A 23,795-nucleotide genomic window follows, 5' to 3' on the forward strand; every position below is an offset into this window, starting at 1 on the left:
AACCTACTTGGACCGGTTGGATGTCTTGGGCGAGTAGTGTAACATCATGCTCTCAAGATCTCAACCCAACTTGGAGGTTGAAGTTCCAATCTTTCTTTGACTAACACTTTCCAAGCTTATAATGATTTTGTATAATTAATCATTAGTTAATTAGTTAAGTGTACCACTCCCCTCATATCCTCTCTCTCTCATAAACAACGTAGGACACCAATTGAATTGTAGAATTCTTAGAATGTATAAAGCCCGACAAAGTTTAGGTTTTGGAAGTTTAGTGTTTTGGTTTACTTACCAAGAGTTGGATATTCAACCTACTTGGACCGGTTGGATGTCGCGGTGCGTAGTGTAACATCACGCCACAAGATCTCAACCCAACTTGGAGATTGGAGTTCCAATTTTTGACGATCCAAGAGTTGGGGATTCAACCTACTTGGACCCATGTTGGATGTGCGAGGCGCAGTAGTGTAACATGACGCCTTCAAGATCTCAACCCAACTTGGAGATTGAAGTTCCAATTTTTGGCGACCAAAGAGTTGGGGATTCAACCTACTTGGACCGGTTGGATGTCGAGGCGAGTAGTGTAACATCATGCTCACAAGATCTCAACCCAACTTGAGGTTGAAGTTCCAATCTTTCTTTGACGAACACTTTCCAAGCTTATCATTATTTTGTATAATTAATCATTAGTTAATTAGTTAAGTGTACCACTCCCCCATATCCTCTGCTCTCATAAACAACGTAGGACACCAATTGAATTGTAGAATTCTTAGAATGTATAAAGCCCGGAAAAGTTTAAGTTTTGGAAGTTTAGTGTTTTGGTTTACTTACCAAGAGTTGGGGATTCAACCTACTTGGACCGGTTGGATGTGCGAGGCGAGTAGTGTAACATCACGCTCGCGCATCTCAACCCAACTTGGAGATTGAAGTTCCAATTTTTGACGACCAAGAGTTGGGGATTCAACCTACTTGGACCGGTTGGATGTGCGAGGCGAGTAGTGTAACATCATGCTCGCGCATCTCAACCCAACTTGGAGGTTGAAGTTCCAATCTTTCTTTGACGAACACTTTCCAAGCTTATACGTATTTTGTATAATTAATCATTAGTTAATTAGTTAAGTGTACCACTCCCCTCATATCCTCTGCTCTCATAAACAACGTAGGACACCAATTGAATTGTAGAATTCTTAGAATGTATAAAGCCCAGACAAAGTTTAAGTTTTGGAAGTTTAGTGTTTTGGTTTACTTACCAAGAGTTGGGGATTCAACCTACTTGGACCGGTTGGATGTGCGAGGCGAGTAGTGTAACATCACGCTCGCGCATCTCAACCCAACTTGGAGATTGAAGTTCCAATTTTTGACGACCAAGAGTTGGGGATTCAACCTACTTGGACCGGTTGGATGTGCGAGGCGAGTAGTGTAACATCATGCTCGCGCATCTCAACCCAACTTGGAGGTTGAAGTTCCAATCTTTCTTTGACGAACACTTTCCAAGCTTATACGTATTTTGTATAATTAATCATTAGTTAATTAGTTAAGTGTACCACTCCCCTCATATCCTCTGTTCTCAAAGGTATGTGTGTGGTGTGAGCATTTAAAGTGGTAAATATGTTTCCCTATCTGAATTCAGAATGCTGCCCAAAATCCTAATTCCTGTCAAAGGGCCAAATACTAATTATGATTTGTTCTGTTTTTGGTTATGTTCCAATAATTGTTGTTCCCTTTTTTACCATTTATCTTTTGAATAAGAATTAAACGTGGTATCTTAATTTTGAGAATTGAATATGACAGTAATGGTTTGGAGAATTCCTGAATCTATAATCTCGAAAAATTTAGTTCGAACTTTGACAGAAGGGGTTTAGAATTCATGAATCTACAATATAGAGAACGTACAAAAAAGACACACACATACTTACATTGGGGCAAATACAAAAATCAGCAAGATACAACCTATACAACATCATTGATCTGAGAGAGCTAGACTATTGCAATACAGAGTGTAGATTTTCACTTCCTCAAGTTCCACCTCGAGCTGCATGCCATGTATGTCTAAAAGAAACTTATTAAGATTTCCCTTTCATCTTTTTGATCCTGCAGGCATTGGTATTTGCTGATGCTAATGTAATAAAGCAAAATAGCATGAAATTGGGTGCTGGAGAAGATCTCTATGAGGCCATGGAATAGGGTCATTGACCCAGCTGCTGATCAGTTAGTTATAAAAGGCAATGACAGTGACCGTTCAGAACTCCAGGTTATTTGCTACTGCTACTATTCTTTATCAATTAAGTTTTTGGCTTTGAACTATTTAAATTACTATATCAAGCATGTACACTGGAACGAGAGTTTTGAGTTTTCACACTGTGACCTTGATAATAAGTTACATTGTACACCTTATTACTGAATACGGTTATCCTACCCATGCAGGAAGTTCGGGAAGGCCATCCTACATTGTGTTACCAGGTTGAGGTACATGTACATCCTTAGTTGAGTCAGTTATTAACAATTGAGCGCTATTTCATGTCTTTTTTTTCATCTTAATAGATTGACATGAATCCAGAAACGGAAGAAGAATATTGGATAGACAACATGCCATTGCAGAGCATATTTGATTATGTGAAAATCTTTGAGATTGGAGAACTAAGAATGTGTACGGATCCCCTAGCATTTATGGAGGTTTTGCTTAAGAGAGCCATAGTTTTGAAGAAACTGATTATCAAAAGGGTAACTAGAAAAAGATGTGGCATGGACATGGAAGAATTCAAAAGGAAGCTGGTAGAGCTCCCGCAAGCCTCTTCAGGTGCCTCTTCAGGTTCATTGAAAGTGAAGACAAAAGAACTATATACTCCAAGCTAACGTAATTATGAAAAAAAGTCATCGTAGTGGTTGGTGAAGTCTTCTTCTTATTATGCAACATCAAGCCGGTGTGTACCTGTTCCAAACTCCAAAGCTTTCAACTCATGAACTGATAAGCTCCAAAGAAACTATGACACAGTCATCACACGTTCTATTGACCCCTCAGGTGTCCTGTTATTATTTCCAAATCTGATAATGGATTTCTTAAATTCAAAGTGAATACTATCAAATCCATTATCTTGCTGATTTTTGTAGTCGACGTAAAGGCAGTTATGTAATACCGTTGAGAAGAGACAAATAAACACAGACGACTATTTCTATTGCAATTTTCAAATAGACAACTATTGGACAAAAGAGATTAAAAATATATAATGACTCACTCCATGATGAAAACTTTCAATCTCTATAGTGCAAAGTACAAGAAGTTGGATTCCAATTCATCTAATGGAACTTAATTAATTTGGTCACATCAACTGTTTTGAGAAATGTTATAGGAGGGTGGGTGCACCAAGAGAATGAAACTGCACTGCGTCAAACTTACACTATAGTGCATTTCTGAGAAGATTTTTGTGGTGATTATACAGACTAGAAGCTCAGTGCCATGCTGCTTTATCTGTGTCACGAGACAGATAACAATTGCATCTATAACAGCTTTTGACAATGTTAAGAAAAACGGAAGTCGAAAAATAGTTAAGGAAATCACTGTATTTTTCCTGAAAAAGTACCAATTAAAGAGTAAGATATAGGCAATGGATGGCTTTCCGAAAGATACTAGATTACAACAAGAGATAGACATTGGTCACTGAAAAGAATTATACAACAAAATAAGTTATAGCACGAAATACAATTAACTTAGTGACATCTACAAGTGCTCCCACTGCAATGTGTTCCACAAGTTGCAGATACATTAAAGCACCTCAAGACCTTGAATAAGGTGGGTTAATATCTTGGATACCAGAACATGCCTTTAATGCCTTCTGGATCTGGTTGGAATCCTAAATTTCTATAGAATTCCACAACTGCAATGATAATGGAACATGCAAAGTTAATGACGGTGCATCTAAAGAACTAAGGTTATGTCCCCAGTGTAGAATTAGTGTTACATCATAAGAGCTATCAACAATTTATTTAGCAATACAGAAATAAAAAGGACTGCAAATCTTTGACAGCCTTGGTGGATGGCTTTCACAGAAAGAGGAATAGCTGGTCTAGAATGATCACTGGTTTGCAACAAGGAATCTCAAGAGAATCCTGCCAAAGACAATGAAACTTCATAACATCAAAGAAAAAAAATTATTCATAGACCAATAGATAGGAAAGTCGGGGAAATGACAATAACAACTTCAAAAGAGACAATGGACAACCAGAAACCGCAATCACACCCTCTATAAGACAAAACCTAAATAGAGGAAAGTTTTGAATAGCGATAAAAAATTCTAAGAAGATTCAAAGTTCCATTTCCTGTTTGCTAGACGTTAATCAAAACTAAATCAGCACATACTTGATGATCAACCACTCTAACACTTCCAGTACAAAATCCACCATCCGTAGCCAGTGCATATCCCATGGAAGCGGTTATAATATCAATCTTATCAACCTACAATAACAAAACAATAAATATACTAAGAGCACCATTGAGATATCAGCTTATCAATTGAACCAAGTGAATTTCAAACTTACTGGAACACCGTAATGTTCAGTCAAGATCTCTACCAAAACTTCCAAGCACCCCAAATGAGTTGCTCTCATCTAGCAAGACACGAAAACGAAATTTCTCCTTCAGTCTGATAATCACATCCAAAGGAGCTATCTGTCCAGAGTTCTGTAATCATTTGCAAACAAAAAAAAGGCATGTTCATATCGTGAACCACCTAAAAGTACAAACCCTCAAGAACATAACACCATGTTGTTTAAAATAAGATATGACTTGCAAGGTTATGTTTTATTAATAGTTTTCAAAAGAAAGCATTTGCAAGATCAGGAACTTGCACCATTTGCAAGATCTGTATGACGTCAGTGGTGAGAAACAGATGTCGTGAAAGAGATTAACCCCTTTTGAGACTACTACTAAAAGTTATTGACTTATTTATATATTTTCCCACAGGTAGTTGTAAGTTTTTGGAGAAGATATCATTAATAACAAATTTAACATATCAAGTCTTATTTCAGCGAGTTCTCTTAACAACTTTACATTAACGATTAACAGCCTTATCTCTTTCACACCAACATGATTTTGAGTTCTTCTTACTACGTAGCTATGTCTACAAGAAAGCGATGGTCAACCAAAACACAAACGGGGTGTCAATCAACCCCTCCCACAAATTCAACCAAAACAAACACAATTCCTTTATAAGACACTAGAATCACTGGACACCCAATCAGGTCAAGAATAAAAAGAATTTTTTACACCTTATTCAACATGTTTGCTTTATTACACTTACGTATGGCATATAAGACAAGATGTATCTGCCAAGGTCTCTCTCTTTCTCAATCTACGATAGTGTGAGTGGGATGACAGCCATGAGGATGAGGGAGGTGGTTATTTCTTTAGCAAGAGGAAAGAGGAGTTAATTGACTCAACCCAAAAACCTTAAGCCACTAGGTGCCAAAAAGTGCAGAGGCACAGTTGATAAGCTCGGAAAAGGAGAAAAGACTTTAAATTTTCATCACAAAGTTATGGGCTCAACTCACTCAGATTCGAGGTTAGTTAAATCAAGAAGTGGAAAGAATCTTTTTCAGAAGTTGGATCAAAAGCTGAACCCTGAGTAAGCCAATGCCCCTTGCTTAACAATTTAAGGAAATGGTAAAACTAATTTCTAAGATACATGGACCACATAGAAGATATAAGTAAAGAAGGAAAATGGATGTTACCTGTGCCAAATTCGAAAACATCCTCTTCTGAATAGCAGAACCCTCCCCTTGCTGTGTAACAGAATCTGATAGGTACCAGAAAAAAGAAAGAAGATGGAATGTAAATGAAATCAGTAAGCCAAAAATCAGTGACAGCGTATCATGCTCTCCCCCGATAAGGTCATGTCACTATCTACAATGAAAACAGCCCTTCCAGAAAAATGTTGCTTACTGCAAGTAACTGAACCCCTAACTCATGGTGGTCTTACCCGCTGTATACAAGATGCATATGAATTTTTGCAAGTGCATATGCCGCAGCAGGCAAGATAGCTTCAACTTCCTCATCATTCACCTATAAAGATGTTCGTAATTCTTCAAGATCTGAACAGACCTGCATGAGTAAAGTCATCGATTACAATTTACATAAAAAAGAAGTGGCATAGCTGCTCTAGAAACAAAACTACTTATGTATCAACTGGGCACAACAACATACAGTCATCCCCTTGAGAACTTCTGAACACTCTCCTTATTACACACTCCAATGGCAAATTGTTTGTAGAGTCAACCTGCCAATAGTAGCTTATGTATTAATCAGTAACTACGAAACTTATATATTTAAAAAAAAAGAAAAAAACTTACAATGGTAACTATCCGCTTCGACGACACCAAAACAACCTTTCCATTGGGGTCCAAAACAAAGCCAGCAGGTGGGTTTGGTAAAGAAGCAGGATGGTAAGATTGGGAATGAGTAATTAAACCACCAGAACTCTCATCATCCTCATCATGATTTAGGGTATATATGATTTAGAGTAGTAGTAAAAAAAAAATTACGATATTATGGAATTCAATTGTCAAAAAGGGGGGCGGGGTTTAAAAGATCTTTTTCCTAAGATTTAATTTGGTCCATTTCTGTCATACTACCTCCAATAATATATTTCTTTTTGTTCACCCAGCACATTCTACACAAAGATTCCAAAAGAATAGATGGGCAAGCAAAGTGTGAAAAACAGAATGGCTTAAGCACGCAAAGATCATTATCAATTAAATATGCCCCAAGGCAGCACATTCGAGCAAACAAAAGCAATCTTTTTAAGACAAAATCAAGATAATAGAGTTCGCATTGTATTAGACTTCTAAGACAAAAACACTTCATGTATATATGTCCATATATAATAGAATTTCCATTATATTAGACTTCTACCTTGCTTGACAATTTCCCTAATTTAATTTTTCAATGCCTTAATTTGTTAGATGACGACAAAAAAACGTTGGAGTCCTACAACGATGCAGATTCAAATACTGGAGCAGACCTTCAATCATTTCAATCAACCTACTAAACTGCAAATCCAAGATATCACAAATCAGTTGAAAGAACATAGTGAGGTTACAGAAACAAATGTGCATAAGTGGTTTTATAACAAACGGGAGAGATCCAGAAAGAATGGACCAGTGGAAGGTCTTCCATTATAATTTTGTCAACATATGTTAAGACATTCTTTATTGTTAATTGTTACTTAAGTTATAGTTGTTTACTTAATATGTTTTATTCTTATACAGTGGATGACCATATTGAAGTTGAAGTTTCTTATGAGAAACGTTGGTCCGCAACAGCGATGCAGCTTCAGATACTTGAAAGTGCATTTAATAAAAAAAAATCATATTATACTAAGGAAGAAATCAAACTCTTGACAACTGAACTGTCAATACATGGTCAAATTTCAGAAGATAATATAAAGAATTGGTTCAGGAATCGTCGAGTCAAATACAAAAAAGATAAACACAGTTCCCAGTCGTTTCCTAATGAACCTGGTAAGACATTCTTCATTGCACCAAAGTTTCATGGCAATCAAATAAGTATAAGTCTTTTCTTTACAATGTTTTTTAATTTTGTCAACAGATGCTACATCCACTAAATATCAACTTGATGGTTTTTTTCCTTCACCGTCTTTTTCTAATGAACTTGGTAAGACATTCTTCATTGTTCATTTTTACTTGGCTTTAAGTTGTATTTAACATGTTTTATTCTTATACAGAGGATGGACAGCAATCGAATAATGAAAAAGCAAAAAATAGCCGATATAAAAGGAGACGTATATTGAGTAATAGAGAAATCCACCCAGTTGAAACTCATGGTTATGTTAATTGTGATGGTGAAACAAGCGATGACAACCATTATTCCCGAAAAAATCACTTATATCAACCGGCGGTGTTGGAGAAAGTGACGATGACTACGATTCTCAAATCGGTGGGAATGATTCGGAAGTAGAAGATGAAAACGATACAAATGACCATATGGAAATTGCAGTTTCCCATGAGAAACCAAGTGAAGTTTTGCATGAAAGTAAGTAATATATTAGTTATACTATTAGTTATAGTTTTAATATTATTTTATTTTTTATATTATTAGTTATAGTTTTTAACATTCATTTTAATTCAGTATGTTGTTTCCAACCATTGGATTTTGGAGAACCAACATTAGTGTGTCCTTATTGTGATGCCATTGTTTGGTATGAAGAAAGGAATGACCGAACGAAAAATCCTAAAAATCCAAAGTTCTCTATATGTTGCGGTGGAGGGAAAGTTCAGCTACCTTTTTTTTTGAAAGATACACCTGATTTTTAAATGAGCTTATGGACTGCAATTAAAACCGGATCCAAAAAGTTTATGAAAAATATCAGAGTATATAACAGCATGTTTGCTTTCACATCAACAGGAGGTGATGTTCAAGAATCAATAAACAATGGTCATGGTCCTTACGTCTACAAGATAAAAGGGCAAAACCACCACAAAATTGGCACCTTGCTTCCACCTGAAGGTTTACCCCCTAAGTTTTCCCAACTTTACATATATGATACTGATAATGAAGTTGTGAACAGAATGAACTCTCTTAGTAAGAAAATTTTGACAAACGGGTCCGAAGAAGAGTTGGATTCAAATATTGTGAAGGGACTGATAGATATGTTAAACAATACAAACAAACTTACTTGAGACTTATAGAATGGCAAGGGGACGAGTTTAAAGAGTCCGGCGTAGGTGATTTCAAGATAAAAGCTTATTAGTACAAGACAAAAGGATGGAAGACTTTATAACATGCCGACATCATCCGGTTGCTTGCACTAATTGTTGAGGAAGAGAGTGAATTTGGTAATTACCGTGATATTGTGGTGGACAAAAAGGATATGGCCTGAAAAGAATAAATGAATTGCACCCAAGTTTCATGGCCATGCAATATCCTTTTTGTTTCCTCATCTTCAAGACAGTGCAGGATTGATATCCCTTATCGGAATAATGTCAAAGTTGGGAAAAGGACAAACATAAGCATGAGGGAGTTCTATGCTTCCAGGTTGCAAATGAGACTACAAGAAGGAAAAACAATTGTTCTTGGTGGGCGCTTGAAACAACAACTTATTGTTGATTCTTACCGTCTTCAGAGAACAGATTAGAGTTGATTGGGTTAGAAATAACCAGCCAGACTATTCGTCTTGAGCTTTATCAAGGATTAGTTGATCAAGATTTTACGGAGATTCAAAACCAGGTTTTGTTGGAAGGCTAATAGTTTTACCATCTTCTTTCACGGAGGTCCACGTTATATCTTTGCAAAAACTACCAAGACGCTATTGCGATTTGTCGATGGGCTGGATCTCGATCTATTCATAACTTTTACTTGCAATCCTAAATGGCACGAAGTTCAAAAATGTATTGACAAGATTGCTCCCGATATTCACACGCCGATTTCCCCTGAAATTGTCTCTAGAGTTTTTGAGATCAAGCCGCATGAACTTATGACGGATTTGCAAAAACGTAAAAGGTTCGGAAAAAGCTTGGGCAGGTAAGTAATTTACTAATTTAGTTGTTTTTATAACTTATTCTTTCGTAATTTTTAATTTACTAATTTAGTTGTTTTTATAACTTATTCTTTCGTAATTTTTAACTTTTTAGTTAATTTGTAGACTTTATGACTATCATATTGCTAAGAAAAAAATATCTCCCCCTTCAAATATATAATTAATCTATAAATAGATGCTAAATATTGAAAAAAAAAATATGCCTAAATGATCCAAACAAGAAACCTATGAGGGTGTCCACGTAGGCAAATTTTAAGTACCCTATTTACTCACGAGAAATCAGGATGGATTAAGAAAAAAAAAACAGAGAAAAAACACTGGCGAACAACTTAAAAAGTCTGCAAAACCAACCGAATCTTTGTTTCGTTTTAAAACACCGAAAGAATGTCTCCGTTATCAAAATAAAGTACGAGTCAATGTCTTTTTAGCCATGGTTGTGCGCTTTTCCTTCTCAAGGCTTTCAAGCCACTTATAAAGTTCGACTGTTAGAACAAACTTTTCATCCTGCATGAAAAGCAAAAAAGAGACAAAAAAAAAAGCAGGTTCCAAACGATTAGATTAACTCAGCATAAAGATATAACATACAAGCTACAATTAAGGACATCCACTTGAGTAAATGGTAAATGACCTGAAGCCGTTTAAGTATCATCTTTTCCCTTTGAGAACTCTCTGTAACCAAGCTGAGGCATGGGTGCCTTGGATAGGATTGACGCTTTAATTGATTTGATGGAGTGGTGGTTGGTGTTTCTGATGGAACACTAATTGATTCAGTAACCATATTCACCAAATCATGCTCTTCACTGCCATCTGTAGCATCACAACCTAAACCATGTGGGTTGCTTCCACAAATTAATAATTGGCAGCTCGCACCATCTCCAGGAGAAGTGTAGGTAAGTTCTAATCCCCTTTGTCCATATTCTGTTTCTTCAGATTATCTAAATTCGTCTTTGGAAGCTCGAGATTCTAAGAGGTGGATTGTTTGATCTTCTCTTTCACCTATATCATTCACACTTCTCATAGAAAGCATATCTCCAGATTTACCAGGAAGAATGTCATTCACTTTCTGAAACTCAAGTCTGATGTCCCTCAAATATTAAAACACAAAAAAGTTGGAACGAGAATTACACTGATCGAAGCTTACCTTGGTACAACTTCAAAAGTTCAGGAGCTCTGCCCTCATACTTGGCCACATATTTCTGGATGAACTTGGCATCAGTCAGAAATAATGGACTAACAATGTGCATGTCTTTCTCAAGTAAGCACTTTGATATAAGAAATTCAATAACATTTAACTTCGGAATAATCCTCTTCTCCATGCTAAGACCAAGTATGTTTGGAGCTTTGGCAAGACATGCAGGCTCCCACTTCTTTATGTTGAAAAAATCCAATCCAATCCTAACCTTTTCCTCCAAAATAGCTAAGCAAATGGGCTGACGTCTGAAGGCCAAAAGGATTTCCTCATCCAACCATCCAAAACTCTTATAAATTCCCATCATCTCGCTACCAAAGCTTAGCCTTAGTCATCCCTAACAGGCTGACACTATACAAAGTGCATGTGCAAACCCCTTGCTTGATGGACCGATTCCCATTGCAATAACTTCCTTAACCACGTCATTAAAATCATTGTTCTTTACACCCAAGTGTTGAAATTCAATTGAAATGAATCTAGAGATATTTGAGTCAAGTACACCATGATCCCGCAAGATTTGAATTTTGGTTTCTAGAAACTTATGAGGTTCCAAACGTAGAATATTCACACCATTGCTAGCCTTGATTGCCGAAACGACATTCTTTTCTATTTGAAGTAACATCTTAAGCGAATTGAAAGACGGGATTATATTGTGTTCTAAACTGGCAAAGAGATAGGTATTGCTTTTCGAAAGGAGCTTACCTATGTCAGTGTCAGAAAAACCAACCTCTTTGAGAAACTGAAGTTTGGGTTCAAGGGTTTTGTTAGGATCAGACAAGAGAAGCAACGGTAATTAACTGATCATGGTTGATATTTGAGTATTGGTGAATCCGTGTTGTTGAAAAAACTTCAAAACTGAGTCAGGATTAGTTTCGTTCTCAAAGTGAACTCTTTTAGAAGCTTTAAGAGCTGCTTCATGAAATTGGTATTAAGAATTCTACATAACAAACAAATAAATCTTTATTACAGCACAAAGTACCTGTAGTCATAAGGGCAGACTTGATTGCTGAAGGTGACCAATCAGGGTGGAAAGTCTTCACGTAAACACCTGCACCACTAACATAGGGACATGACATAGAAGTCCCAGATATGATGTTATACTAGAAAAGCTACAAACAATACTCGAAAAGCCATACAAGAGATTAGTTCTTGCCTGTTTAATTTTAGTTACTTTTTCAGACCAGGAAAGATTAACCATGATCCTTGCCTCAGTAGTGCTCTTACGTCTCACAATGTCACCCATTTAGAGTCCCCAACAAAGAGCAATATTTGCAGAAGTCTCTTTTTATTCATTATGAACTAGGAGAACCTAATAGTAAACATCACAGTGAACATCAAACAAACAGATCAAGAGAGGAAAAAATAAGTCATGAACACATTAAAATACATTCAAGATATCATCAAGCATAAGAGTATAAGTTTTCTCCTTACAACTGAATCAGAATTTTTATGTTATTACCTTTCAAGTCATCATATGAAAGACTATTGACACCTATGATCCAGAAGTCTCGCGCATCTGGATGTGTGTACCTTTCAATATAGATACACACAAATTCATCCTAATAAGTTTACAAATTGTTTTTGTTCTAATGTACTTCGTATATGGCTATGTGGAATAGCATCCTAGGTTTCCATCCCCTTAAAAGTCCTATATACCAAAAGGAACAGTCAATCAAAGAGTGGTGAAGTGGTCCACTTTTTAGTTTATTTCCATTGCTTCTGTTAGTTTGCAACTTCTTTACATAGCATCTGTAAACAATTTGTTGGAAAGTCTTTATATTTACTGTTAAGTTTTAGTAAATATTATATTATTAAAGTATGAAAATCTGATACTAACTTCCAATTAATTGCAGCTCTATACACAATAGAGTTCCAAAAGAGAGGCTTGCCCCATGCTCATATCTTGCTGTTTTTGGAGAACTCAGCAAAGCCTTCCACCCCTTCGCAAGTCAACAGAGTTATATCTGCCGAATTGCCTGACCCTGCTGACAAAGTTGCGTATAATGCAGTTGTGGAATTCATGATTCACGGTCCATGTGGCCAGTCTAAACCAGATTCTCCTTGCATGGTAAAAACTGATGATGGGAATCAAAAATGCTCTAGGCACTATCCGAAACCATTCTGTAGCGAGACAACGATTGACGAAAATGACTTCACAGTCTATATGAGGAGAGACAATGGTCGAACTGCACAAAAAGACGGAATAACTCTTGATAACAAATGGGTCATTCCACACAATGTGGACTTGATTGTGAAGTTTCAAGCCCACATAAATGTTGAACACTGCAACAAAGCAAGGTCAATCAAGTACCTATTCAAGTATATTAACAAGGGAAAGGATAGAGCATCTGCAATGATTGTTGAGAATGTAGTAACTGACAGTAACAGTAAGGAACAAATTGTCAGGGATGTTGATGAAATATCAAACTTCTTAGACTGTCGATTTCTTTCTTCTTCTGAAGGAGTTTGGAGGCTTTTAAATTTTGATATCTGATCTGAGAAATCCGAAAGTGTCGAAGGTTGCCATTCCATCTTGAAGGTCAGAATATGGTATACTACAAATGAAAAGATGATCCAAAAGTAGTAGTCGTCGTGAAAAAGCGTCCGAACAAAGTTCTGAGAATGGTTCAAGGCAAATGAAGAGTATGAATTAGCCAGGACACTTACGTATGTTGATTTCCCAACTAAATTTGTTTGGAAAAAAAAGTATAATAAGTGGACTCTACGAAAACGGGGAATATCAGTTGGACGAGTTTACTACGCACATCCTACATCAGGTGAAAGGTTCTACTTAAGAATGTTGCTTAATATTGTTAAAGGACCTAGGAGTTATGAAGATATTCGTACAGTTAATGGAACCCCACATCCAACTTTTAAAGCAGCATGTCAGGTAATCTTTCAACTACTTCAATTGTCCATCTACTACTAACAGCTTTTTTGTAATATATTAAAGTCTAGGAGATTGATAGCACCTGTAAACAGTTGAGATCGAGGCCTCTCTATATTTCACATATAGTATGGACAATCTATGCCTAATCCTCTAGAGAGTACTAAAATCCTACTAGAACCTTTAAGGAACGATTTCGTACCAGCTAAACTCATGCAAACCTCAACAAAAGCTGTTAACTTAACAAATCAGTAGTAACATCACAGATTTAGTATGCAAGTTCAATACCAGACCATGAGGTTGAATGAAGAAAGGATGAAGTGGCCAACCTCCATAACTGTCCTTTGTCAATGAGGCTGTTAATCTGTAGACATAAATACATAATATACTTATGAATCTTAGTGAGTACATAGAAAGGAAATTATAAATGCAAACCAATTTTCTTATTCAAACCTTAGCTCCCCAAAGCACCAGCTTTCCATGGCTTGCAAGTTGTGCGACATATGCTTTGACCAAAGAAAACCATCAAATAAGGTACTGTTCTTATTGCCCGTAAAATAAAGGGTACACCTAAATGATCATTACTTAATAAAAAATTTATATCAATAACACTATCCGGATTAACACATAGGACCTATTTGATTCAATACATTCCTGTGGATAATATAGGTTTTCTGAGAATACACCATTTATTCATTCATGTGTGGTTGAACGAAAGTAAGGTAGGAAATATTCTCAATTTTTTTTTAAGACATCCCAAGTTAAAGCCAAGTGCACTTCAATTTTTATTGGCATTCCTGAAGAGTCTACTTTAAGTCCTGTTAATTTATTTCTTAATATCAAGTTTTTCATTTTATATTATGTAATCCTTCATTTTTGGATTACAGGCATACGGTTTGCTAGAGGACGATAGTGAATGGAATGATGCTATGAAGCAAGCAAGCGAGTGGGCAAATCCAGCTTCTTTAAGAGAACTTTTTGTCACTTTAATCTTGCTGTGTGAGGTTACATCTCCAGAAATACTTTTTGAAAATCATCAGAAAAGCCTTGGTGAAGATATTTTGTTTCGTTACAGAAAAACCAACCACAACCAAAGTCTCCAGCTAAGTGATGACCAGATAAAGAATGATACTCTTTGCGAGATTGAGAATATCATGGTTCGTAGGGGGAAAACACTTACAGATATTGAAGGTTTTCCTAAATTCAATATTTCTTCACAAGCATCCTATGGTAACAAATTGATTGCTGAAGAATTGGATTACAACTGCTTAGAGTTGCACAACGAACATATCAAACTCTATAACGGTCTCAACAATGAACAGAAAAATGTTTACAACTGTGTAACTGATGCAGTTGAGGCCTTGTCTGGAGGTGTTTTTTTTGTCTACGGAAGTGGGGGAACTGGGAAAACATATCTCTACAAGACTATCATTTCAAAACTCCGTTCTGAAAGTAAAATTGTTCTTGCAGTTGCTTCTTCGGGAATAGCATCACTTCTTTTACCAGGTGGACGAACAACGACATTCAAGGTTTAAAATTATGATACCTACAGATGAGACCACAAGTTGTGACATTTCTCATGGTTCAAAACTACACAAGCTTATTTCAAAAGCTGACCTTATTGTGTGGGACGAAGCTCCAATGACTCATAGGCACGGCTTTGAGGCCGTTGACCGTACTCTGAAAGACTTATTGAAACCAAATACTAGAGATTTTGGTGGAAAGACATTTCTCATGGGTGGAGATTTCAGACAAATTTTGCCAGTCATACCAAGAGGTAAAAGAATTGATGTTGTTAAAGCTTCGATTAACAAATCAAAACTTTGGAAAAAACTGCCAAGTTTTTCACTTGAGTGAAAACATGAGACTCAAGAGTGACGTGATGGACTATGACAATCATTAGTTACGTAGATGAGTTTAGCAAATGGGTTCTAGATTTAGGAGATGGGAACCTACCTGCAAAGGCGATGAACGAAGAAATAGAGCCGACTTGGATCAAAATACCTGATGACTTACTCATTTCAGAAAGTGACAACTCAGTTGAAGATATCATCGGTACCATTTATCCAGATTTGGTGAATAAGTATACAGAAGTTAAGTACTTGAAAGAGAGGAGTATTCTAGCAATCAAGAATGAATGACCGCGGTAGACGAAATAAATTCTGCAGTTGTTTCAAAAATTCCTGGAGATTTAAAAAGCTACTTAAGTGCAGACTCTCTATGTCCAATCCCAGGAAAGTGCGCAGAACAAGATGTTCTGTATCCAACAGAATTTTTAAACAGCTTGGAATTTTCCGGAGTACCAAACCACAATCTGAAGCTTAAGCATGGAGTCCCTATTATGCTGATGCGAAACATGAATCAAAGTGAAGGACTGTGTAATGGTACTAGACTCACAGTGACAAATATTGCTCCAAAAGTCATAGAAGCAACAATTATTACTGGAACAAAGATAGGAGAACCAGTTTTTATTCCCAGAATGATTATGTCTCCAAGTGACACAAAATGGCCTTTCGTCTTCAGGAGGAAACAGTTTCCTGTCAAAGTTTGTTTCGCTATGACTATAAACAAAAGTCAAGGTCAGACTTTTGATAAGGTTGGTGTTTATTTACCAAGACCAATTTTCACACATGGCCAGTTATATGTTGTTTGTCTCGCGAACCACCTCAAGAAAGGGATTGAAATTCCTAATAAAAAGGCGGAAAATGAACCCGGCGGTGCACAAAGAACATCGTGTATAAAGAAGTTTTCAATTCAATATGAACATATCAACTCAAGGTATGTCCTAATATAGCTATTTTACATTCAAGATGAATCACATACAAGATTAAAATAAAAACAAGTTAAATAAATATATATTAATTTCTTGCATAATACAATGGCATGGCAGCAGATCTCCTGGGAATTAGATTGATTGTCTCTTCTGTAGGTCTAGGATACAATTTGTAAAAAAGTGTTTACTTTAATCTAAACAGGTCTACTGGCGTTGGATATGGTGGTGCTGCAAGCGACCATCTAGGTGAAGTTGTCTTGGCTTTTTGTGGTGGTTCTGGAAGGAATTATGTTATTTTTCAGGAGCTAGAAGCTATAGAGAAAGGGTTGCAAAGATGTCAACTACATGGCTTTTGGAGAGTTGAAGTTAGTTCTAACTATTTGTTCAGAGAATATCAGTAGTTTGAATAGTTAATTTTTCCAGTCAATTATATTGTAAACCCTTATTGTAGCTGTTGTATTATTATAACGATTTGTTATTTCAAGTTGGAAGCCAATGCCCCTTGCTTAACAATTTAAGGAAATGTTAGAAGATATAAGTAAAGATGGAAAATGGATGTTACCTGTGCCAAATTCGAAAACATTCTCTTCTGAATAGTAGAACCCTCCCCTTGCTGTGTAACAGAATCTAATAGGTACCAGAAAAAAGAAAGAAGATGGAATGTAAATGAAATCAGTAAACCAAAATCAGTGACAACGTATCATGCTCTCTCCCGATAAGGTCATGTCACTATCTACAATGAAAACAGACCTTCCAGAAAAGTGTTGCCTACTGCAAGTAACTGAAAACCCCTAACTCATGGTGGTCTTAACCGCTGTATACAAGATGCATATGAATTTTTGCAAGTGCATATGACGCAGCAAGCAGGATGGCTTCAACTTCCTCATCATTGACCTACAAAGATGTACCACCACTAATTTAACTTCTACAAAGTGCATATGCCGCAGCAGGCAGTATTAGTGGTACTTTTACACTTCTTTACTGAACGTAACAGTGAATTCTGCTCTAATTGAATTAATAACAAGCAGATGATTACATAAGGTCGAACTCAACAACCTCCAGCTTCTTATTCAACTGGCAGCGAAACCAAAATGGTTCCACTACTTTTTGTTTTATTATTTTCTCCCTTTCATGTTGCAGTGGATAAAAGCACAGTTCTAAAGCAAAGAGCAAGAAAACATTCTAATCAACTTACTTTTTATAGCTCCGAAAGATAGTTAAGGACAGGGCCAGGTTATTATGGTTTCTAGATAATCAAAGAACTCAAAAGAGTATTTCAATAACATGACCAGGTACTCAACTGAGCCTTGCCTAATCCAATTTAGACATCAAGAACTGTGTTTTCAAGGTGCTATGCATATCCAAATAAAGAAACTTAAATTTAACTGGGTAATGAGAAAAATTTCTAAACTAATCTACTTGGTTTTACCTTCCAGGTCTCAGAATCTTGAATTTCCCTGGCACTGACAGGACCACAAGAGTTGGTCCAGTACGTCCCAAAGGTAGCAAACCACCATCATACACACATGCACAGTGCTCCCAAAGGTTTACGAAATCTCGGATGCATACACTAGCTGACCACTTACATTCGCACCGGTAAGGACTAATGCACTCCTCGAACCACGGGCAATGGCTCAAAAAAATTTAGAATCTGGGACACAAACTCCTATGCTGTCCAATCCTGGGTTCAATGATTTCTCAACTATACTAGATTAATGGTAAACCTTAAGTAATTACTAAGTAGAGTCTTTCCACACACTATGAGCAAAATATTAGTGTGCCATGTAGTGACACACTCTTATTAGAGTAGCAACTGACAAGTACATGAGGCAGATATACAGACGTGAAAACCGACCAGAGCTGACAAATTACTGAGTTTTCACGTGTGGTCAAAATGATGGGTTCGCACAATTGCTCAATTTTAGTTACATTTACAGCGATAGTCCAAGTTTACCATCTTATACAAGGTTACCATATTTTTCCTTAAATCATAGCTCTGCTGACAGCAAATGATCTATCCTCTGATTGTAACTTCGCAGCAACAACTACTTTTCGCTGTCGAACAGCCAAGTAGCGGGTCTAAGGCAAGAAACATTACACTCAATACAGTATATACTGTATATAAAGGGACTCAGTGAACATCATATATATACTGTATATATATGATGCATCAGATATTGTATTTAATGTGACATAATGTTGAGTTTGCCGAAATCGGTACTTACTGTTTTTCATGTCCACACATATTAGTTCTGATGATTTTCTGTTGTGTAAGATTATTCTCAAGCTTGAAACACTCCCAAAATTTAGAACACCGAACACAGGCAATATCACAATATACATGCTAAGAATTAAGAACAGCGTATGCATATATGTTAGATAATCTTAAGAATAGTTCCATAAGCTTCCTCCATCCAAAATTTCTACGCAGTCTTCAGATAGAAACAAGTTATTTCTTGGAGGGCTGAGCAGCATTCCTAGGGCCATATCCTCCAGTAGCATTGGCATGTCAAACAATGCCTCTTCATCCACAAATGCCTCTCCATGACCACCAACACCGAAGTCATTTCTTGACCCACTCTGTACTAAATATGATTCGGTACTAGAAGTTGTGTGCAGTCTCATTGCTGCAGCTGCAGAGTGCTGCTTTATCTGATATCTGAGGGCGATCTAGATTTGGCGACTGGATATTGAGGAATCAGTTCAGGGAAGTTGAGAACAGCATCTTTATCTCGCTCACTTGATTTTTTAATGTTTGTTTATTTTATAGCTCCGAAAGATAGTTAAGGACAGGGCCAGGTTATTATGGTTTCTAGATAATCAAAGAACTCAAAAGAGTACTTCAATAACTTGACCAGGTACTCAACTGAGCCTTGCCCAATCCAATTTAGACATCAAGAACTGTGTTTTCAAGGTGCTATGCATATCCAAATAAAGAAACTTAAATTTAACTGGGTAATGAGACAAATTTCTAAACTAATCTACTTGGTTTTACCTTCCAGGTCTCAGAATCTTGAATTTCCCTGGCACTGACAGGACCACAAGAGTTGGTCCAGTACGTCCCAAAGGTAGCAAACCACCATCAAATATCGGATGCATACACTAGCTGACCACTTACATTCGCACCGGTAAGGACTAATGCACTCCTCAAACCACGGGCAATGGCTCAAAAAAATTTAGAATCTGGGACACAACCTCCTATGCTGTCCAATCCTGGGTTCAATGATTTCTCAAGTATAATAGATTAATGGTAAACCTTAAGTAATTACTAAGTAGAGTCTTTTCACACACTATGAGCAAAATATTAGTGTGCCATGTAGTGACACACTCTTATTAGACTAGCAACTGACAAGTACATGAGGCAGATATACAGACGTGAAAACCGACCAGAGCTGACAAATTACTGAGTTTTCACGTGTGGTCAAAATGATGGGTTCGCACAATTGCTCAATTTTAGTTACATTTACAGCGATAGTCCAAGTTTACCATCTTATACAAGGTTACCATATTTTTCCTTAATTCATAGCTCTGCTGACAGCAAATGATCTATCCTCTGATTGTAACTTCGCAGCAAGAACTACTCTTCGCTGTCGAACAGCCAAGTAGCGGGTCTAAGGCAAGAAACATTACACTCAATACAGTATATACTGTATATAAAGGGACTCAGTGAACATCATATATATACTGTATATATATGATGCATCAGATATTGTATTTAATGTGACATAATGTTGAGTTTGCCGAAATCGGTACTTACTGTTTTTGCGCGCTTCTTTATCTCGCTCACTTGATTTTTTAATGTTTGTTTATTTTATCAGTTACTCTAACCAATAACCTAGCTCTCTAATCGTAATAAATTTGTTCATCTTAAACAAGTTAGTCAACAATGCACATCACTCCTGTAAGTGAGTTTTTATTTAAATTTCTTATCAGTATTTGGAATTTTTAGCCCAATGCAATGCTAGAAAAGCCAAGGAATCCAACCCAGCCTGTCAACTTCAAGTGCAAAGATGAACCGATGACCATCCACCAGAAATCAAAGTCACATTTGTTAACGGAGTTGAGCAAGTTTTTGATGCTGCCAACACATCTACACAGAGCATTAGATAGATGATTTTGGAGAAGGGGCAGTATTTAGAGACTGAGCAAATGTATCGTGATAATAATGAGACTTGGCCTGTTATGATTCCTGAAGAAAAGATTAATCAGAGCTTTCCTCGAATCATAATTGTTAGGCACTTATTTGTTACATAGGGCTTAGGCATCAATTCAGGTATCTGGTCTGTTGGTTGTAATACAATTTACTCTCATGTTCACATTATGTTTGAAATACTGATAACCGATTAATTAAGCATAATTTATACTAATTGTTCAGTTCCAGTGTTGGCCCTTTTATTTTGGACATAATGTCTTTATTATCGGTTCTAGGTCTTTTACTATGCCTTGGAATGATTTCTTTAGGTATTACAATTGTAAGCTGTCCTAAATTACAATTGAATCGTGAGTTTTTCCAGATATCTATCGCTCAGTTTTCCAGATATCTATCGCTCAGTTCTTAGACAATTAGAAGTCTTAAACAATTAAAACTCTAAAACTAACACAACACTTCACAGTCTTAGAAGTATTAGAACTCTATTACTACCTACGGATGTTTATCCAAAAAACAACTATAAATCACAACCAAAAACCATACTCCACTAATCTACAAAGCTTCTCTCCTCAAATTAACAAAGGTATTATTAGAAAAAACAAGAACTATAAATATAAATCCTACGATTAATCAAAATATTTTGTCAGTTTCTAAATTCTTCTATTGTATATTGCAGGTTATTCTATAATTCAAGTTAAGCAATCATACAGGTACAACATATTCCTCTAATTAACAAAATTTATAAAGTAACATGTTCCTCTTTTGTTTCTTCAACTTTTGTTTATGTAACTTCTATGTAACTTTTTTTATTTAGGATAACATATGTAACTTATTTTAAATTTCTAATAGACTTTGTATCATACCTAGATTTAATTACACGCTACAGCCACAATTGCAAGTGTAGATTGTAGTAAAAATAATATCTCATAACTAGAAAATAACAAGGATAAATTTTACATACCCGTTCAAAGCATCGAATTCGTAATCCTTTGGGAGAGACACACTTGCTACCTCCCCACAGGACGCAAAGTGCCCCTGCAATGTGCTCTCAAACTGCCAATAAAGGATAGGTGAGAATAGTATCAAATTAAGCCCTATAACTTTCTTACCCTCAGGAAGAGGAACCAGATCCCGGGTCTGTGTCCACTATAACGCTGATCACTTTTCTGCCATTGCTTGCTGCCAATGAGGTATAATGGATGCCTCACAATCACCATTGCTAATTTTACATTTGCATTGTTTAGAGTATTTGTGCTCACAAGCCGTACGCAGCTGACTATTGTCTTACTATATTAAAAGCATTAGTTGGATTTCGTAGTCATGTTGTTATTGTGGTTTTTCTATTTTGCCCTATTGTGCCATCATTTTTTTGTTTTTACCGATGCCTCAAAATGTAGTTTATAGACTTCAGGTAACCTCCCTACTCAGGCCAAACACCCTAACCATAACATTTGTTTTACTACTCTAAGTGGTCATTTTTGAGTTACTTGGCTATATCACAGTAGATAAAAAAAAATGACTAGACCGCCTAGAGGTCGTCTAGACCCGCCTAATCAGTCGACCTAGACCCGTCGAATCGGTCCACAAATTTTTTAAATAATTTGGGCATAGGCAAGTCGGTTGGACACCGCTAGCGCCAAGAGACCACCTAGACCAATTTTAAGAACAGTGACCTTAGTAGTTTGCGTCACTCTTACAAACTGTGTGTGGGCGTAAAAAAGAAATATCAAATTAAGGCCCAATCGAACGTGTCAGATCCAGTTGTAATATGACAGCTGTAAAAAGCTTACTAGCTTCGCTTCAAAGCAAAACCGTGAAACACATATAAATACCCGTGTTAGAACTGACTGTATACTGGGTGGCACATCAGATGCAGTCTTTGAAGGTACATCAGGTGTAAAAGGAGTCACATCAATCCCAGTTGCAGTTCTGGAAGCAGTGAGTTTTATCACAAGACTGTGGCAAGCAAGACACAGTCAGTTCCAGTACCACGCTGGGTAAACTCCTACTCCTGCCTTCCCCATACCTCTGCCACTGATGATGATTCAAATATAATTAGCTCAATCTCTTCTGGTGATGCGACCCTGCATCTCAATCCAGTTTGACTACTTTCCCTATGGTCAAGCTGTTTAACTCCTTAGCACAAGCACTAAACAATAATAATACCTTTTTGAACTGGACGTGAATCTTATGCCAGTCATCAAACTTCAAGATGGCGGTGCCCAAGTGTCTATTTGTGATTTATTACGCAATAATTTCTCAATCAATATATATTGATATTTTTTTGTTAAGGAACTAATTCACAATGTTATAATATTGTTTCGCAGGCATTACACTATGGAAAATAAATACACAGGACTTGCCGAGCTCAACCAAAAAACAGACAAGTGTATAGTGAAAGCACGTGTCAGCAGATTGTGGTTCCCTTTTAATCCGTTGAACAGAAAACAAACTTTTGGAATAGACATGCTTCTCATTGATGAAAAGGTCAAATATACATTTAATTAATAATCACTTTTTTTTACTTAATAATTTAATTTTGTAATCATAGGGAGATCAAATCCATGCCAAGGTACATGACAGCCTAAAAGACAAATTTAGAGAAAAACTGGAAGAGGGAAAAATTTATACTTTTGAGAAATTTGAAGTGGACAAAGAAGACAAGAGTTACCGTCCTGTACGATTTAACTGCAAAATTTTGTTTACAAAAGCAACTATAGTAACTCCTACCAATGAAGATGACAAGAGTATTGAAAATTACAAGTTCACTTTTGTTGAATTCGAAAAATTCCTTGCAACAGAAGATGCCTCAGCATGTGACTTGAAAGGTATTTTATAAACTTATTATCTGTTGTATATTTTAATAATGCATATTCGAATGATCTAACAATATTTGTAATACAGATATCATAACAATTTTGAAAAAAATTGGTAATAAAAAACCACAAGGTTTTAGAGAAATTACTTTGGTAGACGAAAGGTAAACATTAATTCATAAGTACACAATTTTTTCTTCTATTATTAAATTGTATTTGACAATTTGAGATAATTAACAGGGGTTATGAGAAGACCGTGGCTTTATGGGGAGAAATGTCTGATACAATTGCTAATATAAGCAATAAGGAAGAAAATGTTATTGTCATTCTGACATCCCTATTTCTCAAAAAGATTGGAAGTAAGTTTAAGCTTTAACATCATCTTTGTATTAGTTTCCAAAATAATTCTTATCATACTAAACTATTTCCAATTTAATA

General features: G+C 36.4%; 3 protein-coding genes and 1 long non-coding RNA gene across 11 annotated transcripts; 2 read left to right on the forward strand and 2 right to left on the reverse strand.

Annotated features, from left to right (window-relative positions):
* The first annotated feature begins 2,161 nt into the window (after positions 1 to 2,161).
* Positions 2,162 to 3,219, forward strand: LOC147497719 (uncharacterized). The gene is made up of 3 exons (XM_086562987.1): positions 2,162 to 2,245; positions 2,419 to 2,460; positions 2,536 to 3,219. The coding sequence occupies exons 1-3, from the start codon at positions 2,162 to 2,164 to the stop codon at positions 2,845 to 2,847; spliced, it is 438 nt and encodes a 145-aa protein (XP_086419113.1). The 3' UTR covers positions 2,848 to 3,219.
* A 371-nt stretch (positions 3,220 to 3,590) lies between these two features.
* LOC147497720 (long chain base biosynthesis protein 1a-like) lies at positions 3,591 to 8,008 on the reverse strand. 4 transcript variants are annotated; one of them, XM_086560063.1, is made up of 7 exons: positions 6,337 to 6,892; positions 6,191 to 6,263; positions 5,967 to 6,088; positions 5,719 to 5,783; positions 4,528 to 4,669; positions 4,349 to 4,444; positions 3,591 to 4,098 (listed from the first exon to the last, which is right to left on the reverse strand). In XM_086560063.1, the coding sequence occupies exons 5-7, from the start codon at positions 4,594 to 4,596 to the stop codon at positions 4,033 to 4,035; spliced, it is 231 nt and encodes a 76-aa protein (XP_086416189.1). In that variant the 5' UTR covers positions 4,597 to 4,669; positions 5,719 to 5,783; positions 5,967 to 6,088; positions 6,191 to 6,263; positions 6,337 to 6,892; the 3' UTR covers positions 3,591 to 4,032. The 4 variants fall into 4 exon arrangements, with proteins under 4 accessions (XP_086416189.1, XP_086416192.1, XP_086416191.1 ...); XM_086560066.1 differs by lacking the exons at positions 5,719 to 5,783; positions 5,967 to 6,088; positions 6,191 to 6,263; positions 6,337 to 6,892 and adding an exon at positions 6,899 to 8,008; XM_086560065.1 differs by lacking the exons at positions 5,719 to 5,783; positions 5,967 to 6,088; positions 6,191 to 6,263; positions 6,337 to 6,892 and adding an exon at positions 5,289 to 5,620.
* A 3,074-nt stretch (positions 8,009 to 11,082) lies between these two features.
* On the reverse strand, positions 11,083 to 22,151 carry LOC147497721 (uncharacterized). 4 transcript variants are annotated; one of them, XR_015195223.1, is made up of 7 exons: positions 21,503 to 22,151; positions 17,142 to 17,285; positions 16,954 to 17,018; positions 14,072 to 14,124; positions 13,948 to 13,982; positions 11,885 to 12,040; positions 11,083 to 11,779 (listed from the first exon to the last, which is right to left on the reverse strand). It is a non-coding gene; the product is annotated as an uncharacterized LOC147497721 (long non-coding RNA). The 4 variants fall into 4 exon arrangements; XR_015195224.1 differs by lacking the exon at positions 21,503 to 22,151 and adding an exon at positions 17,821 to 18,958; XR_015195225.1 differs by lacking the exon at positions 17,142 to 17,285.
* On the forward strand, positions 19,052 to 23,748 carry LOC147497722 (replication factor A protein 1-like). 2 transcript variants are annotated; one of them, XM_086560067.1, is made up of 6 exons: positions 19,052 to 21,124; positions 21,218 to 21,251; positions 22,869 to 23,028; positions 23,093 to 23,369; positions 23,446 to 23,521; positions 23,598 to 23,748. In XM_086560067.1, the coding sequence occupies exons 1-6, from the start codon at positions 21,040 to 21,042 to the stop codon at positions 23,731 to 23,733; spliced, it is 768 nt and encodes a 255-aa protein (XP_086416193.1). In that variant the 5' UTR covers positions 19,052 to 21,039; the 3' UTR covers positions 23,734 to 23,748. The 2 variants fall into 2 exon arrangements, with proteins under 2 accessions (XP_086416193.1, XP_086416194.1); XM_086560068.1 differs by lacking the exons at positions 19,052 to 21,124; positions 21,218 to 21,251 and adding an exon at positions 22,262 to 22,538.
* Positions 23,749 to 23,795: the final 47 nt, after the last annotated feature.

This window comes from Coptis chinensis, chromosome 5 (assembly GCF_015680905.1).
Source record: "Coptis chinensis isolate HL-2020 chromosome 5, ASM1568090v1, whole genome shotgun sequence".
NCBI classification, from domain to species: Eukaryota; Viridiplantae; Streptophyta; class Magnoliopsida; order Ranunculales; family Ranunculaceae; genus Coptis; species Coptis chinensis.